Source organism: Danio aesculapii, chromosome 2, assembly GCF_903798145.1.
Source record: "Danio aesculapii chromosome 2, fDanAes4.1, whole genome shotgun sequence".
Taxonomy (NCBI): domain Eukaryota; kingdom Metazoa; phylum Chordata; class Actinopteri; order Cypriniformes; family Danionidae; genus Danio; species Danio aesculapii.
In genome coordinates this window covers 27,243,376-27,261,443 of record NC_079436.1, presented here as the reverse complement: position 1 = coordinate 27,261,443, position 18,068 = coordinate 27,243,376, and the positions used below count along the sequence as shown (strand labels likewise).

Below are 18,068 nucleotides of genomic sequence, written 5' to 3'. Positions count from 1 at the left end.
ATAAGTTGGCGGTTCATTCCACTGTGGTGACCCCTGATTAAAAAAAGGGACTAATCTAAAAAGAAAATGAATGAATGAATGATTCAAGTGTGTGTTTGACACGTTTCAGGCGATTGTGCTGCAATACCCTGTCCTGTCAAATTTTAATTAAACTAAACTAAATTAGCTAACTTTGAGCTTATCATTGCTATATCCAAATATTTCGAAATATTAGAAATATAGCAAACATAAAGACCTGATTTCTGTTTTTAGGTATTGCAACAGAGTTTAATATTCGTGGATATCCAACCATAAAACTGTGAGTTAATTATATTAATAATTAATAATTGTTCAAGAATTGTTCAAACTGTATGAATGATGTATTTGACTCTGTTCTGTTTTTTAATTAAGGTTTAAAGGAGATCTTTCTTTTGACTACAAAGGGCCAAGAACAAAGGATGCTATTATTGAATTCACCAATAGAGTTTCTGGGTAATTATTTCTCTGGAGCGAGTCTCACCATAACGAATTGTCTTGTATCTGTCATTATCTGCAAAGATTTTAGTCTCATGTCAGTGCTGTAGTTTTAATTCTCTTCATGCTTTCCTCTTGTCTTGTTTAAATAAATCTAGACCTGTGGTAAGACCACTCTCCAGTGTTCAGTTGTTCCAGCATGTTATGAGTCGTCATGATCTGATCTTCGTTTACATTGGAGGGGACTCGCTCCTTAAGGTAAAGAATATGAAAAAAGAATATTGGTCATGTTTATATACAAACACTAGATGAATTTCGATGTAATAGGAATCAAATGCTACATAACAGGCATCAGAGTAGGAGTTGATTTTATGGTCATGTTTCATATTAGATCAGGGATGTCCAAACTCGTTTCTGGAGGGCCGGTGTCCTGCTGAGTTTAGCTCTAACTTGCTTCAACACACTTGGCCAGAAAGTATAGGTGCATCCCAAATCGCATACTTATGCACTTTTCTACGCCATTTTGTAGTATAAATAGTGTAAGTAGTGCGTTCACACTGAAAACTCTAAAAATAATAAGTGCACTTTAATTACCCGGATAATGCACTCATTCAACTGGTAAAATGAAGTGTGGAATGATGGACACTTCACGCACTCGTCGACCGCAGGTTTGCTCACGTAGCGGAAGGGGCGGAGCTATCGGGCGCACATGTTAGATAACTTTATTTATTTTGGATTGTGAAAGCAAAATTCTCCTACGAGAGTGATTATGCCGCCTCCTGATGGTGAATGCGGTTATACTCATAGCAGGTATTATTTGATAGTTTGGTCATTTATTTCACTGATTTGTCAAACGTCATCAGGGAAATGGTTTGAATTTCCGCTTAATAAAAAAACATTAGTGTATAATTTAGGACGACACTACATACGTATACTATGCTGTTGAATGTGTAAGTGCATAAGTACATAGTGCATGAGTGCATAGTGTGCCATTTGGAATGCAGCTTATATCTAATAAGAGCTTGATTAGCTGGTTCAGGTGTGTTTGATTAGGGTTGGAGCAAAACTCTCCAGGACACTGGCCCTCCAGGACCGAGTTTGGAAACCCCTTTGATAGATGGATTTTTGTACTATTTTGTATGTGATTAATAACCATAGCCAAAACCTTACTCCAAAAGACTTAGATAACCATAACCTTTATAGCCATAACCACACCTACAGTTTGCTATAATCATAATAATTTTCAGAAATATCATGTACTTTGTCAGTAAACCTAAGTCTTGTATGTATTTAATGTTAGTAGAAATGTTAAATACATAATTCACCCCCAAAACATTAACATGCTGTTATTTTACTCATCCTCAGGGTATCCAAAATGTTTTTTTTTTTTTTGGGTTAAACATTTAAATAATTCATAAAATTTGATTCATAAAATGTAAGTCAATGGGTACCTGCACTTTGAAAGTCAAAAATGAGAGGGCAAATGGCTCCGAACAAAATTGTGAACATGCCCAGGGCAATTTGCAAAAGGATGTGGACTTAAGGTAATAATGTTCAGTTTTGTTTAAGTTCATAAGAACTCAATTCTTACCAGAAACCTCTGGGATTATCATTGTTTTGCCTGTATTTTTATTTAACTTTCTTCTCTCCAATGGGTTCAGCTAATAATCTTTAATTTTCTACAAACGAAATTTCCATAAACATTTCGATTGCCTTCATTTTTGGGCAGATTATCCTTTTAAGGGCTCTAAAAATTAAAAGTGGCCTACTTTATTAAGAAGTTTATTATTTTATAATGTATATTACATGTATTTATTACTAGGTAAACACATAAAATGGTTCATATTCTACTGCTATTGAAATGTAATCTACAAGTTTATATTTCATTGTTATTATTATTTGTTTTTACAGAAAGAATACTATAAAGCTGCCACTGAGTATATTGTCCACACATATTTTTTCACTGCCTCTGAGGAAATCCTTCCAAAGGTAAGATGTTTCTGTAAAATAATCTCTAAAATAATCTGATTATCTTTTTCACAAACAACTCATAACCGGTCATCTCCATAGGCAGTCACCCTGCAGGATGTTCCCGTCGTTGCAGTGTTCAAAGACGGCACGTACTACATCTACAACGGTAAAATGAGCTACTTCCAGTGCGCCGTTTTTGTAAGCAAATATCTGAAACTAACAGGATGTGCAAACAGCAAAGCCTCGAGTATATCAGCGTCTGAGCTCCAGGCTGTTTCCTCTCATCGCCTCTCGAAGGGTGCCGTTCCACTGGGGCACAGAGGGGAGGTGGTAGTGAAATGCCAGGGCATCCAGGCAGAGTGTTACTAGAAAAGGGCACCAGTAATGGGAATTAGGGAGGCGTGAAGAACGATGCAGCACCCTCAAAACAAACACTAGCCCACGGCAGCCGTTTGTCCTCAGGGTGTTGATCTGCTGGACTTCCCCGTTGTTGAAGAAGGTCTTGTGGAGCCAGTAGTTTAGCAGGAAAGTGTCAGCACACTGAACCTGGACCCGGAACACGGCACTGTCAGAGGAGTCCTCCATGACATGAATTGTTAGCACATCCATGGAGCGAGGTTAAAAAACAAAGTGTACAATGTGGCTTTCCAAGGAGAAATTATGTGTTTGCTTTAACATCTTTTTGTTTGCCTAAAAAAAACAAAGATTTTTATCAGAATTTAAAAAACCTAAATATAAGGATCAAATTACAGCTCATAACTCCATGTGACTTCAGAATAGAATAAAGAAAAGAAAAAAAAAACATTTAAAAAGTGTCACATTCAAGTATGATGTGACATAATTGTTATATGTGAAAAGCAGAAATAAGCTTGTGCTTGGACATCTTGTCATTTATTAAGCGCACGTTACAAATCCTGTTTGTGAAAAGGTCAAAGACGTAAAAGGGTTTTTAAGGATCACAGTAATAAGAGTGTAATACAGCTTTTATTTTCTTTCTCTGAATACTGAAATGTGTCTTGTTTAATTTAAATGGACTATTTTGAATGACACGATTTGGTGGCTAATTTGTTTGAATTTGTATAATCTCTTTATTGTAGAAAAACATCTCTGGAGCGTTTTTAATTTATGAAAGTGTACAAATGAGATCATACTAATTTATTTGATTTTAGCCACTAGCGCAAAATAATAAAAAATTGCTGTGATATTGTATTGTAAAACAACTTTAGTAAAATACTAACTAATTCTTTAATACCCATTCTTTAATAATTCTTTAATATTTTATAACTTTATACTTTATCACTATGCTTCAAACCACAACGTTTTTCCTATTCTCAAATATAATACAATAACTAAATGATTAAAAAAATACAATTCTGTACAATCATTTACTTTTTTTATATATTTTAATAAAGTACAAAATAGAATAACTATTAATAATAATTACATACAAACTATGTCTATAAAAAAACTTTTATTAAACATATCTATATAAAAATATGGGTACAAAAATATCCAGTAGGAGCCCTGGTTTTCTGGAGAAAAAAAAACTGTTAAAAGAGGCGGATTCGAAAGATCATTACAATTATTTCATGGATTTCTTAATGGGTGATGGCAGTCAAATGTTTAATAAATTAGCATAAAAATTTGGAAAAAAGGAAATAAAAATAACTTTTTAAATATACAAATGAATACTTTTAAATGCTTTATACAGTTTATTTAACAGTATATTATATTCTGATTAAACAAATAAGTGTGAAAATAATAATGTATTTTTAAATTGTTTATGTATATAAATAAAACAGTAAGATTGGAATTAAATATTAATAATAACTAATATTAAATTAATAATATTTTAAATAGGATTAAAAAAACATTTGCTTTGTCACTCACATGAACCGGTTAGAATATGCCCATTATTATTGTTTATTTATACATCGCTATAGTATTTTAAACTAGACCAGACCAAATTTCTACTTAAATCTGTGTCTAATAAGGGCTGGACTTGAATTAAGGCAGATGAACAAGAAAATGATCAAATTGAATTGTCGTTTTACTAGCTGATCCGTCAGAGGAAAATAATAGTTAAAAACTAGTGAAAATACACACTGAAGAAAAAACTGTTATTATTTTGTGATTCACAGTTTTTAACTGTTAAATATACAGTAAATACACCTGTTACGTTGAATGACATTGTTCCACCCATATTTTATTTTCACAAAAGATATTTCAGACTTTATATTAGGCATATTACTTGTAGTTATGTCATTCTATGTATATAAAAGGACTTTTGTAAATTTACTAAATTCTATGCAGAGACCAAAATGGGATGTCTTGTCTTTGACCCAAAGACATATGTTTGTAATATTTTTGTCTTTGCAGGCGATTCATCAATAGGCAATAAAGTAAAATGCTTACCTGACATCATTTACATTATTAAATGGTCACTTTTCAGAACAGCTATCATATGGTAGTCCTTCTGCAAACAGAAACAGAAACAAACAGTAAAAGACAATGCTCGCAAAAATTACAAAAATAGCTCAGGTCACAGGTTCCTATTGTCATTTGGTACATTACAGCAAACAATTCTAGAATCAAGGTTACTTTACTAACATTAACAAAATTGAGGCTGAAAGTACTGTACTTACCCAGTGTTTTGCACAGATTCTTGAGCATATATAGAAACAATACTTTTGTAGACCATTATAGTTACAGTGATCATTTTCTTACCATTTGTATATGAAATGATGAGAAGTCAGACGCAGTGAAGTGTTCCAGCTCTCCTCTGTCATATGGTTTATTCTGAACATTTCGTCTGGGCTATCATCCAATGCACACCCTTTGAGTCAACAGCTTGACTGTGTGCAAGTAGCATATTTTGCATAATTGAATGCACACTGAGTGAACAGAAACACTTTGTTTGATAATAACATGAAAGATCATTTGTGTCTTTGCGATTAAAGGTTTTAGGTTAAACATTTCTGAGTGCTTTGCATAATGCTTGCACAGGCCGGATGATGACATTTAATTTGTTAAAAGTACACAATGTATTAAGTTTATTCTCTGTTTTCTTTCTATCATTTCTATAGAATTTATTGACGGTGACCTGTCTTCCTGGATAAATCGAGAACGCTTTCTTTCATACTTCCAAATTGATAGCTACAGTCTGTACCAGATGGGAGAACTAAGTATGCTTGTTTTTCTTCATACACACACACACACACACACACACACACACACACGCACACACACACACACACACACACACACACACACACACACACACACACACACACACACACACACACATACATACATACATATACATATATATATATATATATATATATATATATATATATATATATATATATATATATATATATATACACTCACTGGCCACTTTATTAGGTACATCTTACTAGTACCGGGTTGGACCCACTTTTGCCCTTAGAACTGCCTTAATCCTTTGTGGCATAGATTCAACAAGGTACTGGAAAATTCCTCAGAGATTTCGGTCCATATTGACATGATAGCATCATGCAGTTGCTGCAGATTTGTTGGCTGCACATCCATGATGCAAATCTCCCGTTTGACCGCATCCTATGGATTGAGATATGGTGATAGTGGAGGCCATTCGAGTACAGCGAACTCATTGTCATGTTCAAGAAACCAGTCTGAGATGATTTGCGCTTAATGACATGGCGGGTTATCCTGCTGGAAGTAGCCATCAGAAGATGGGTACACTGTGGTCATTAAGGTATGGACATGGTCAGCAACAATACTCAGGTAGACTGTGGCTTAATTGGTACTAATGTGCCCAAAGTGTGTCAAGAAAATACCCCCCACATCATTATACCACCACCACCACCAGCCTGAATCATTATACAAGGCAGGATGAATCCATGCTTTTTATGTTGTTGACACCAAATTTTGACCCTTTCATCGAATGTTGAACAGAAATTGAGTCATCAGACCAGGCAATGATTTTCCAATCTTCTGTTGTCCAATTTTGGTGAGCCTGTGCAAACTGTTTCCTGTTCTTAGCTGACTGGAGTGGCACCAGGTGTGGTATTCTGCTGCTGCAGCCCATCCGCCTCAAGGTTGGATGTGTTGTGCGTTCAGAAATGCTGTTCTACATACCTCGGTTGTAACGAGTGGTTATTTGAGTGGTTAAATGGTTTTCTATCAGCTCTAACCAGTCTGGCCATTCTCCTTTGACCTCTGGCACCAACAAGGCATTTGCGCCCACAGAACTGCCGCTCATTAGATATTTTCTTTTTCAGACCATTCTCTGTAAACCCTAGAGATGGTTATGTGTGAAAATCCCAGTAGATCAGCAGTTTATGAAATACTCAGACCAGCCCGTCTGTCGCCAACAACCATACCACGTTCAAAGTCACTTAAATCACCTTTCTTCCCTATTTCAATGCTCAGTTTAAACAGCAGCAGATAATCATGACCGTGTCTACATGCCTAAATGGATTAAGTTGCTGTGTTTGGCTGATTAGAAATTTGGATTAACGAGAAATTGGACAGGTGTACCTAATAAAGTGGCCGGTGAGGGTGTGTATGTGTATATATATACATATATATTGTATATATAGATTTTTTTTTTCTTAAATTAATATTTTTTTTAGCAAACTTTAACACTAATTTGAGTGATTGCTATATTTCTGCCACTTGATGATAAAACATAACAGCCATGATGATTTTCTGGCAAGTTTTTATGTGTGAAAACGATGCTTTGACAGATTGTGATTATGTGAGCTTTGCGTGCATGCATAATTTGTTGTGTCGCTGTTCATTTCTCACACATCCCTGATAGGTAAACTGGTGGCATTGGCAGTAGTAGATGAGAAAAATCCATCTGAAGAAAGCATTCGGTAAACAACGTTAGAAAATATGCACAGAAGTCTCCGAGTTGTGACAATTGGCAGGATTTTTCTCATTACTTCATTTCCAAAACTTTAAATTGCTCTCTTTAGGTACAAAACTCTGATGGAAAGGGTGTCTACAGAATACAGAGACCATTATAAAAGGTAAGAAGCACATTTGTACGAACAAAAACAGCATCAAGAGTTATTTCTTAACAAAGACAATGTTGATTTTCCTTTCTCCTATAGTGATTTCCAGTTTGGTTATGTGGATGGTAACGAATATGTCAACGGTTTAATTATGGGGTGAGTTGAATCAGATTTCAGCGTTCTGATTTCATGTTTTTATATATAATCGCCACAAATGTGTTCCTTCTTCTCAGAGAAGTTGCGATGCCTTCCATCATTGTGCTGAACATGTCCATTGATGGATACTATCTACCCGAAAGCAACATTGAGACCATTGAGGATTTGCTTCAGTTCCTCAACAGTGTTCTGGATGGCAGCACAACGGTATGCGGAACAAGAATGCTGTCTTCTGTCTGCTTTGTCATATTTCCTTAATACAATTCCCTTTTTCTCCCTAATCAGCTCCTTGGAGGAAATGGATTTTGGCAGTGCACTAAGAGATTTTTCTATAAGGGGAAGAATACTGTGATGGTAAGGCTGACTAACACTAGATTTACATCCCCCCCCCCCAAATATTTACAAAAAGCTTAACACATCAAAAACCAAAACACACGGCTGATCACATCCTCATCAAATATTTACTTGAGGCTAATATTTAGGTCACTGTTGTCCTAGTAACTAACATAACTCTCCCTGATCCCAGTCGATGGTCGAGACAGCACCGGTCTTCTCCTGTTTTTTGCTTGGACTGCCAGTGGGTGTAGTTGTATTAGTTATCTATGCTACATGTACTGCTGTACCTGCGCACGATGAGAAACCTGAGGAAGAAGCTACAGCTAGCCCTGCTTTGGAGACAAAGAAGGCAATAGAATCGCAGCCCGACAGCACAGAAAAGACCTCAGAAGCAAAGAAAGAGGATTAACATGGACTGTTTGTTTACTTTGCATTGTGTTAATCTTTACAGTATCATAAAATGTAATACGGTTTTCATTTTTTTTTTATGAATTTGTTTCCTAGTCTGCATCAAAGATATTGTGATTGTTTTATTTATCAAATAAAGTTGAAATATCTTGGATGACGCATTATTTTTATAGATTCCACCATATGAAACAAGCAAATCAAATTAATATAACTATAATATAACTTACATTGTTTATTTAAGTTTAAATCATTATGATATTTTATTTATATTCTTTTATTTTATTGTAGTTTTATATTTGTCCTCATATTTCAAGCTTTGACAACATTGTATCACTTACAGTCATGCCAATAAAGCAATTTTGAATAGAATTGAAAACATTGAAAGTGAAAGAGGACACTCTCTGCTTCAAAGTCAACATGACTCTAATACAATAAATCATATCTATTAAACTACTTTATAGTAGATAGTAATTCCATTTGATTAATCATTTATAAATCAAGTGATAAAAACACTGGTTAATAAATCCAGCCAATGTGATATTATGACGCCATCTGTTGACCACATTAAAAATTACCAATGCAGAAGCAATAGTTAGGCTACTAGATAACTAGGAAGATGGGAAAAACGATTTGCCTTGATGAAGATGAGCCAGATCTGTGGCGGACGAAGAATATGATAGAGAAAATCTTATCATTAAACCTACAAAGAGACATTGAAATGGCTTGTAAGCATTATGAACTCTGCTTATGTTCTTTGGTCGTATGCCTGAAGAGAAAACATCATCACATAGGATCGTCCCAGCAAGCGGTTTCCCTCACCTCAAAGTGGATTAATGGATTATCTCGCTTTTCGTGTCACAAGTTGAGTAAAGGGTGCTAACAGTGACATGGTGTTGTGAAGAGTTACTGACAAACGCAGCAACTTTCTCTGGAAAACTCCACAAGACTCGCGGGAAACAGGATACTAACAACGGAAGTTTCTTTGACACATCTGCATTTTTGACATTTCCGTTGTCACTTCGCTCAAATAACGCTTTAAATATCCGCGAGGATGATGACATTTATATTCAGACAAAAACAACCGCGTTCAAACAAATTAGGAAGTTTTGCGTGGGTTCATCAAGTTTCACGGATGTCCATATATGGGAATTTAAAGCATGTTTTCTCATAGACATGTGAATGGTTCCTATTCGCTACACATACTTCTATATGGACACTTTTTGTGCATGAAAATGAAAAATATCTGCAGCCCGACATGTGAGTACAAGTTGGACTAATAAAAACATTTTTGGGCGCTTCAGAGGAGGAGCTTTCGAAGAGAAAAGCACCACATCTGTTTCTTGTATCATGGTCATGGAGAACATGCAGAGGTCTGCGTTTCTGCTTTGTGTCTTGGCAGTAGGAATTTCATCTGCCTCAGACAGATATGTGTCTCTGAATGAGCACCAAAGAGACAATGCCACATTGTCAGAACACCTTCACCCCAAGCTATACTTTGATCACACAGAGGTGCGTTTAATGAAAAAGAGGGCCAGCACTACACATAGACGCATATTTCAAGTGATTCGAAATGCTGTTTCTATTATGTTATCTAATGCAGCTGTTTACCAGCCTCCAGTGAACCATGAGGATTTCGGCAAGAAATGGAATGAGATTTATGGCAACAATTTGCCTCCTCTTGCACTATATTGCCTGCTTCAACCTGAGGATGCTGCCGCCTCTCAGTTTTTGATTGAGTACATGGACAGAATGGTGGAATATCCAGATTGGATGGTGTCCAGTGCTCCAAATGATGAGGTTCCGATCGCCCACTCTCTCACTGGTTTTGCCACAGCATATGATTTCATTTACCCCTTTCTTGACACCCGGAGAAGATTGCGATATCTCAAAAAAATACGTTCTGTTACCGAGGAGCTTTTCGAGCTCTCCAAGCACAGAGGATGGGGAAAGCAGTTCCTGCAGAACCACCAGACAACTAACATACTAGCTATCCTAATTGGTGCTCTTGTGGCAGGGGAACATAATGATCCAGAGACAATGATATGGAAACAAATATCAGTGAACTACATGGAAAAGACCATGTTTCTCCTCAGTCACATCGTCGATGGCTCTCTTGATGAGGGTGTTGCATATGGTAGCTACACGGCGAAATCCATCACGCAGTATGTTTACTTAGCATTACGTCATTTTCAGATAGACAACGTGCAGAACAACTGGCTTAGAGCTCATTTTATGTTTTACTTCGCCACTCTGCTTCCTGGATTTCAAAGAACTGTTGGCATTGCGGACTCCAATTACAACTGGTTCTATGGGCCAGAGAGCCAGCTTGTGTTTCTGGATGCATACGTGCTCCGGAATGGCTCAGGAAACTGGCTGGCAGAGCAAATTAGGAAGCATCGTCCTAAAGATGGCCCCATGATGCAATCAGCAGCTCAACGCTGGGCTACTTTACATACAGAGTACATATGGTATGATTCTGAGTTAACTCCGCAGCCTCCGTCTGACTTTAACAAAGCAGCCATGCATATTTTCTCCAACTGGGGTGTGGTGACATATGGAGCAGGGTTAACTCAAGCTCAGGGCAATACCTTTGTCTCATTTAAATCTGCAAAATTAGGAGGGCGAGCAGTCTACGATATAGTCCACGCTCAACCTTACTCTTGGGTAGATGGCTGGATGAACTTCAACCCAGGGCACGAGCACCCTGATCAAAACTCCTTCACTTTTGCACCAAATGGACAGGTGTTTGTCTCTGAGGCCTTGTATGGACCTAAGTACAGCTATCTTAATAATGTGCTGGTATTTGCCCCCTCACCCACCAGTCAGTGTAATGAGCCATGGGAAGGGCAGTTGGGGGAATGTTCAAAGTGGCTACGATGGGGAGAAAAGGAAGTCGGCGATACAGCCGGGGAGGTCATCTATGCTGTGTCACATCAGGACATGTTATTTGTGAGTGGAGAGTCTGTGTCAGCCTATTCATCTGCCATGAAGCTAAAGAGTGTGTATAGGTCACTTGTACTTCTAAACTCTCAAACATTGCTTGTACTGGATCACATCGAAAAACACGAGCACTCTCCTCTCAGTTCTTTCAGTGCCTTTTTTCACAACCTAGACATTGATTTCAGGTACGTTCCTCACAGATCATTTGGGAAATACAATGGGGCTTTGATGGATGTGTGGGACGCACATTACAAAATGTTTTGGTTGGACGTGCAAGGATCCAGTCCTGTTGCCAGGATACAAGAAGCTGAACAAGCTGCCGAATTCAAAAAGAGATGGACACAGTTCGTAAATGTGACCTTTCACATGGAGAATCCCATCACAAGGGTGGCTTACTTGATGCATGGCCCTCATGTCAAGGTCTCAGACTGCAGATTCATTGACAACAGTAAAAACGGAGTAAAGATATCAGTGACTCTTAACGACACCGAGACTGTTGTGTCAGTTGTGACAAACTATGCTGACATTGAGGCCAGACATGGCTACTTGGGATTTGCAGGATTTGCTAAAACAGAGGACAACCAAAGAATAGTTCAGTTTGGCAGGGGAATTCAAACCTTGGCAGGTCAAGTCACAAAAGATTTTGTGTTTGACTTCGGATTTCTGGTTAATATCTCTGCAATGCTGACTTTATGTTTTGCTCTAGCTTTTGTAATCAAAAAAAGGAAGTTTCATGTGTCATTCAATATGCTGATTCACTGCACTCTTGTCTGTGTGCTATTTTTGTGGGTGACTGAACTCTTGTCTGTTTTTTATGGTTGCGAAGAGCTCTTATGTAAGTCAAAAGACAGCAGCATATATGATGCACCAGACTCTAGCATCCCTGATGTCCTCCCCGTAATCACAATCACATCCATGCCTGGCTCGGGTGCAGAGATCCTTCAGCACCTTTTTGATAACAGCTCAGACTTTGTATACCTCAGAATCCCTTCTGCCTACCTGCGGTTGCCCGTTTCTCCTTTCAGCTCCCTGCTGGATGCTTGTGAGTGGTCCAGAGAAGATGCGCAAAATGGACGATTTCGAGTCATTCAGGGATGGTTTCACTCCATAATTCACAATGTGAAACTTCACCTACAGAATATTCAGTTGCACCAGATCAATGATAAAGCAGAGGATGATGTCAAAGTAAAAACACAAAGAAAGAGAAGAATGTTGCTTTCAGAACAATCAAGGACTTTAGGAGGAAAGGGTATTTCTGTGGACATGGTATACATACAAGAGCTCAGGCAGCACCTGGTTAAGTACCCAAACGCCAGACCGGTGATGAGTTTGGGCACTGGTGGCTGGTTCCTAAAGCTGCCTTATCTCCAAGAGGTCATAGGTCATTCACTTCGCTCACTTCATGTGGTCAGAGACCCACGTGCATGGATTTATCTAATGCTCTACAAAAGCAAACCAAGCTTGTACATGCGTAAGAATATAAAAAGGCACATCACCACCCTATTTAAGAGGAACGCTGATAGTATGGATCAGGGCTGTGCTACACTAGACTCACAGTTCCATCCTTTAAAAATGATTCTCTCCCAGCCAGATCCCAACCCTGTGCAGCTGCTGTCTCAGCTATGGCTGGCTCACAATTCAGCCGGGCTCAAGGTGAGCTCAGGCCTCCCCACACAGACTTACCTTATAGTCAAATTCGAGGACATTGTAAGTTTTCCCGAGGAGACGGCAAAAACAATACATAACTTTCTTGGAATACCAGTTGCACCAGCTGCATTAAACCAGCTGACATATGCTACTTCCACAAATTTGTATAATCTGATATATGAAGGAGATATATCGCCAGCCAAAGTCAACATGTGGAAGGAGAATATGGCCGCTGATGAGATTAAACTCATTGAGGATACATGCTGGCCTGTGATGGAGAGGCTGGGTTATAAAAGACACACAGTCAGTCATTCTTTTTTATAAATATTTTAAAGATAATACTGATTTATATTGATGTGTCAGAATGATTTCCTCAAATGTTGTCTTTTTGCAGACAGATTATTGCTTTCAAAACCAAATGTTTTATGCTCTGATTCCACTATTTTTAGGCAATGTTTACAGTGCTCAGCATGTATAAGTACACCCCTCACAAATTTCTCTTTTAAATTCATATTTTTATTAGGAAGGCAGTGTTTCTTCTAGGATTTTTTTCTAGCTGTGGTGGCAGGTCTTTTACACAAATCTACCAACTACCTATGTCGTTATTTCAATGACAAATGTCGTGAGCGCAGTATTACATGTCGCGATCGCATTTATGTAATACGAGCATGCAAATCTCTTTGCTTGTGCGCCGATTTCCTCTGTTCGTCCACAAAACTTCTTGCACGCCCTCAAATATACGCTGCTCAAGCGCAGATTTTCTTGTGTGCTCTCAAATAGACGCTGCTGAAGTGCGATTTAGTTCGTTTATGTATAAAGTATGTCTCCAACATTTATTCGATTTGCTAGGAATATTTATGAATGTCTCCAACAGACCTATAGAGCGGTATTAATGCTTCCTGTAATAAAGTGAAACGACTATAAACTCCAGCAAGATAAAGTCATTATATGCAGAGCCATCGACTTTATCTATAAAGTATAATTATGGAAACTGTTTTCATCTTAACTGAGAGCGATGTCGTGTTTGCTGGCCTCATGCATCACGCATCTGTCAGTCAGTCAGTCAGTCAGTCAGTCAAGTCAGACAGCATGTCACCATAAAGGGTTAAACAAATAACACACAGCACTACTACGGTTACAGAAAAGTTCACACTGTTATAATTCACTTACCTTTTAATATGTTTTGGTGCGATTATAACCGGCTATTAAAAAAAAACAACAACTGAATGTTTTGAATGAGAAGCTGTAATGTAAGGCAAGGCAAGGCAAGGCAAGTTTATTTATATAGCACATTTCATACACAGTGGCAATTCAAAGTGCTTTACACAAACAGGAATAAAGGAAACAAGTATAAGAAAAATAAAAACAAATAATAAAAATGGTTAAAAAAAAATAAATAAGTATAAAAACAGATAAAACGTGTTATAAAAGAGTGAAAAAGAAGAGAAAAATAGAATAGTGCGATCTGTCGGATGTAGCACAGTGCTCATTCAGTAAAGGCACAGCTAAACAGATGTGTTTTCAGTCTTGATTTGAATGTGCCTAATGTTGGAGCACATCTGATCATTTCTGGAAGCTGATTCCAGCAGTGAGGGGCGTAGTAGCTGAAAGCCGATTCACCCTGCTTTGACTGAACTCTTGGAATTTCTAGTTTATTTGATCCAAAATGTAGCCATGGCGGGATGAATTTTAGTGTCGCGCCCCGCCATGGAAGAATGAATGTAGCGAAAACCATGGAAGCTATACAAAATGATATTTGTGCATATACATTAGATTAGTCAGTACTGAAGCCAGATCTGGAGCTTATCTAACAAAATAACTTAGGATAACTGTCCAAAAATTAGAACACCCAAATGTATATGTTATAGAAAAATATTAAATACAAATTTTAAAAAGAGGGAAAATCAAGAGAAGCAATAAAAAAGGAAATTTTTGTTGAAATTTTTTTGCAATATTTTTCTTGAATTTAATTGTATTATCTTTCAATTTCCAAATATGTTTGGTTACTAAAATATTATTTCAATAAATATATCTGTTTAATAAATCTGTTTTGTTTAAATGCACCAAAATACATTGCCTATATTCACTGTGAAATGGATAAAAATATTCAAAATGGGGTGTACTTAGCTATGCTGTATATATTCTGCAATCTAACAGACAAAATTGAGACTTGATCGTTTAGAAGTGTGAAAAGGACAGACAAAAAGATATTGCTCACCATTGAAGATGAGAAACAGATGCAAGTCTTGGATCAGAGGCATATTCAATTTGACTGGAAAACAAAGATGATAGTTTTCCACCATATGGGTGGCTAACAGTATTTTACAGTGTTATTATGTGAGATGCATGCGATTGTAATTATGCCATTGTGAGTGAACTGAATGTAATTTTAAGTTCTCCTCACCAAGAGACTGCATTGTTTGCATTTAGAAGTGTAATGCTTGTAAAGCTGCCTTATGATTTCTAAAAAAGTTACTTAGCTACTGTATTATAAGAGAATATAATTACAAGTGCAAACAGTGTTCACTTTGTGACTGTACAATCAAATAACTTCTCATTTGAAGGGAAAATGTTGTTACACATCTATTATCTTTTTTTGCAATGTGAATATTTTTCCTGTTGTTTCTATGCATCGCTATATAAAGTATATATCAAATATGAATAGCAAATCTGTCTTACTGTTCCCAAATGGCTTCTTTTGCACACGATATGATCATAAATGGAACATTTAACATCCCAAACAAGTAAAACCACACAGCATCATATTTCTTATCTTAATGTGGAACTATTTAAATGCAGTTTAAATAGACTACTAATGTGAAATGTTTTAAAAGCCACAATGCAAATGGATTTTCCATGGCACCACATGCATATGGAGTGTAATCATCACCGTGGGATAACTGAAATGAAGGAAAATAATGACAATTCATACTTTTAAAACATTTGCAAAGCCTGTAGTCTAGCGTTTGTGTAGTCTTATTTTCGGTGTTATTCCTTTACGCACAGCATGCGTTTTAAAATAAAATGGTATTGACATGCTATTCTTCGTAGAACAGAGTTTATATTGAGAATGTTAAGTTCAATGCATAGTGCAAGCAGTCTCAGCATCTCTTGTATACGATTACTGAAAAAGGAAGTGCGAGAATGGTACAATGGATGTGATGTTAACTGATAAGTCTTTAGCAGATAAATGTGTCACAGTATCAAACTGTATTAAGTTGAATGTGGCAGTTCATTAATGAGCACATAGTTCTGGTATGGTACACATGAACGGTTCAAAAAATTCTTACAAAAAAAGCTGCTAATGGAGTTTAATCTACCTTAATGTTGTAGTTTCTTTAAAGGTGCCAGGATGAACAAAGGGGGGGTTTAAAGTGATGCTATAGAAGTCTTTCTTTTAGTGAAAGATTCATGGATATCAAAGGTTCTTCAAGGAACCATAAATGCAAATAAAGATTTGTTTTTTAAGGGTGTAATATATTCAAAGATCTTTTTTTTTGTGCTCATAAAGTTTTAAAACCACACGGGAGAGTAAATTTTCAGCTAATAAGTAATGAGGTAATACTGGATATTATTGTTTATAATTTAAAACATTCTTGTAAGCTGTACAATTTGGTTGTGTCATTTACATAAATATTTCTTACATTTTGTGTGTGTGTGCTTTTGCTTTTAGGTGAATAACACTTTTTCTTTTTTCACATTTATGATTTTTGAATTACACATTCCCCAAGCACACTAGAGTTAAACGAGTGTTGGTGGTGCTTTCTAATGCTTAAAAATGGTTCAAATTTAACAACAGACGAAACTTCTTCTCACAAAAGCATAATGAATAGTTATTAGGTTCAAAACCAAAAATTCCTCATAAAAAGTCACCAGCATGTGGTTTTTAGTAGATGTTATATTTATAATAATAAATGTTTCATATGATAAAATTTGTATCTGAGATCAGACATTGTGGTTCAGGCCTTTTTATTAGGGGTGGGGGGATTCATGGAGATTCATCAAGATTATTAAAGGTTCTTCTAATAACCATAAATGCCAAAAAGTTTAATCTATTTAAAGCAAAAAAGATGAGCTTTTGTGAGGTGATGCACGACCATGAAATAAAAATTGTGCTTAACAGAAGTAACATTAAGTTTTAAAACCATGAGGGAGAGTAAATTATGAGGTAATTTGGTGTTTATAATAAGGTTTATAATAAACATTTTTATCTTGTTATATCTGTTTTTTCTTAAAAATTGAAGCTCTTTTCCTACTTAAAGTACATAAATGTTTCTCCCATTTTTTGTGTGTGTTTTTGCTTTTAGGTGAATAACACAGTTTTTTGAATTACACTTTCCCAAAGCACACTAGAGTTAAAACAGTGTTAGATGGTGGTGCTTTCTAATGCTTAAAATTGGTTAAAATTCAACAGCAGACCTCACAAAAGAAGATTTTCATGTTCAAAACCTAGAATTCCTCATAAAAAGTCTCCAGCAGAGGGCAGCAGATAAATAAAGATCCCACAACATACGCATGACCAGAAATGTTTTATCAGTATCCAGTAATTCACTACAATCAGCATCAAATCACCTAAGAACTGGAGAAAAAAATCTTGTTCATTGGTGCCAACTCCACGTTTCCTCTTTGCACTCCAAAAGACTTGTCATTTACACTAATAAGGCTGAGATGAGTCAGGCCTTGAGCGGTGTGATGTATTGTGAATCTTACCGTGGTTTCCAAGGCGCTAACCTGATGCTTTGCAAATGTGTTTAATTCAGAAGGGCCACACAGTGACTGTGAATTACATTCAGCGTTTCAGTAACAGCTTGTGCATTTAAATGAAAAAAAAAAAAACATGCCTTGATGTTCGGTAGCTCACTAGATTTTGCCAGAAAATTGATTCGTTTTCGGATTATTGTATTGAAACTCTAGAACCGTGGCCTTTTAATGCATCTCATGAAAGGGACTGATAGTTTTCCTGATTAGCAGACAGTTCTCATGCCTTCTAATGCACCGGTGCCTTCAGCATGAGCCAAAAGCCCAGCCAGTGTTTGATCATTCACACTGGGCATGTACCCGTGGCAGCGACTTTGATGAATTAGGTGGTGTTGTGAAACCAGTGCTATTTATTCTTCTTAATGTCAAGCCCTT

The 18,068-nt window shown here is 36.7% G+C and overlaps 2 protein-coding genes and 1 long non-coding RNA gene across 3 annotated transcripts in view; 2 read left to right on the top strand and 1 right to left on the bottom strand.

Moving 5' to 3' along the window:
- Positions 1–8,350, top strand: part of tmx3a (thioredoxin related transmembrane protein 3a) — a 12,239-nt gene extending 3,889 nt beyond the window's left edge. The window contains exons 5-16 of the mRNA XM_056466718.1: positions 253–298; positions 391–471; positions 612–711; positions 2,365–2,442; positions 2,524–2,590; positions 5,511–5,609; positions 7,250–7,307; positions 7,410–7,463; positions 7,548–7,604; positions 7,682–7,811; positions 7,890–7,958; positions 8,131–8,350. Coding sequence (XP_056322693.1) covers positions 253–298; positions 391–471; positions 612–711; positions 2,365–2,442; positions 2,524–2,590; positions 5,511–5,609; positions 7,250–7,307; positions 7,410–7,463; positions 7,548–7,604; positions 7,682–7,811; positions 7,890–7,958; positions 8,131–8,349 — 1,058 coding nt within the window. The 3' untranslated portion in view covers position 8,350. The remainder of the gene's footprint in view (positions 1–252; positions 299–390; positions 472–611; positions 712–2,364; positions 2,443–2,523; positions 2,591–5,510; positions 5,610–7,249; positions 7,308–7,409; positions 7,464–7,547; positions 7,605–7,681; positions 7,812–7,889; positions 7,959–8,130) is intronic.
- On the bottom strand, positions 1,903–5,220 carry LOC130236132 (uncharacterized). The gene is made up of 3 exons (XR_008838443.1): positions 5,152–5,220; positions 4,840–4,900; positions 1,903–3,114 (listed from the first exon to the last, which is right to left on the bottom strand). It is a non-coding gene; the product is annotated as an uncharacterized LOC130236132 (long non-coding RNA).
- Positions 8,351–8,938: 588 nt separating the features above from the next.
- On the top strand, positions 8,939–16,578 carry dsela (dermatan sulfate epimerase like a). The gene has a single exon (XM_056476374.1). The coding sequence runs from the start codon at positions 9,696–9,698 to the stop codon at positions 13,257–13,259; it is 3,564 nt and encodes a 1,187-aa protein (XP_056332349.1). The 5' UTR covers positions 8,939–9,695; the 3' UTR covers positions 13,260–16,578.
- Positions 16,579–18,068: the final 1,490 nt, after the last annotated feature.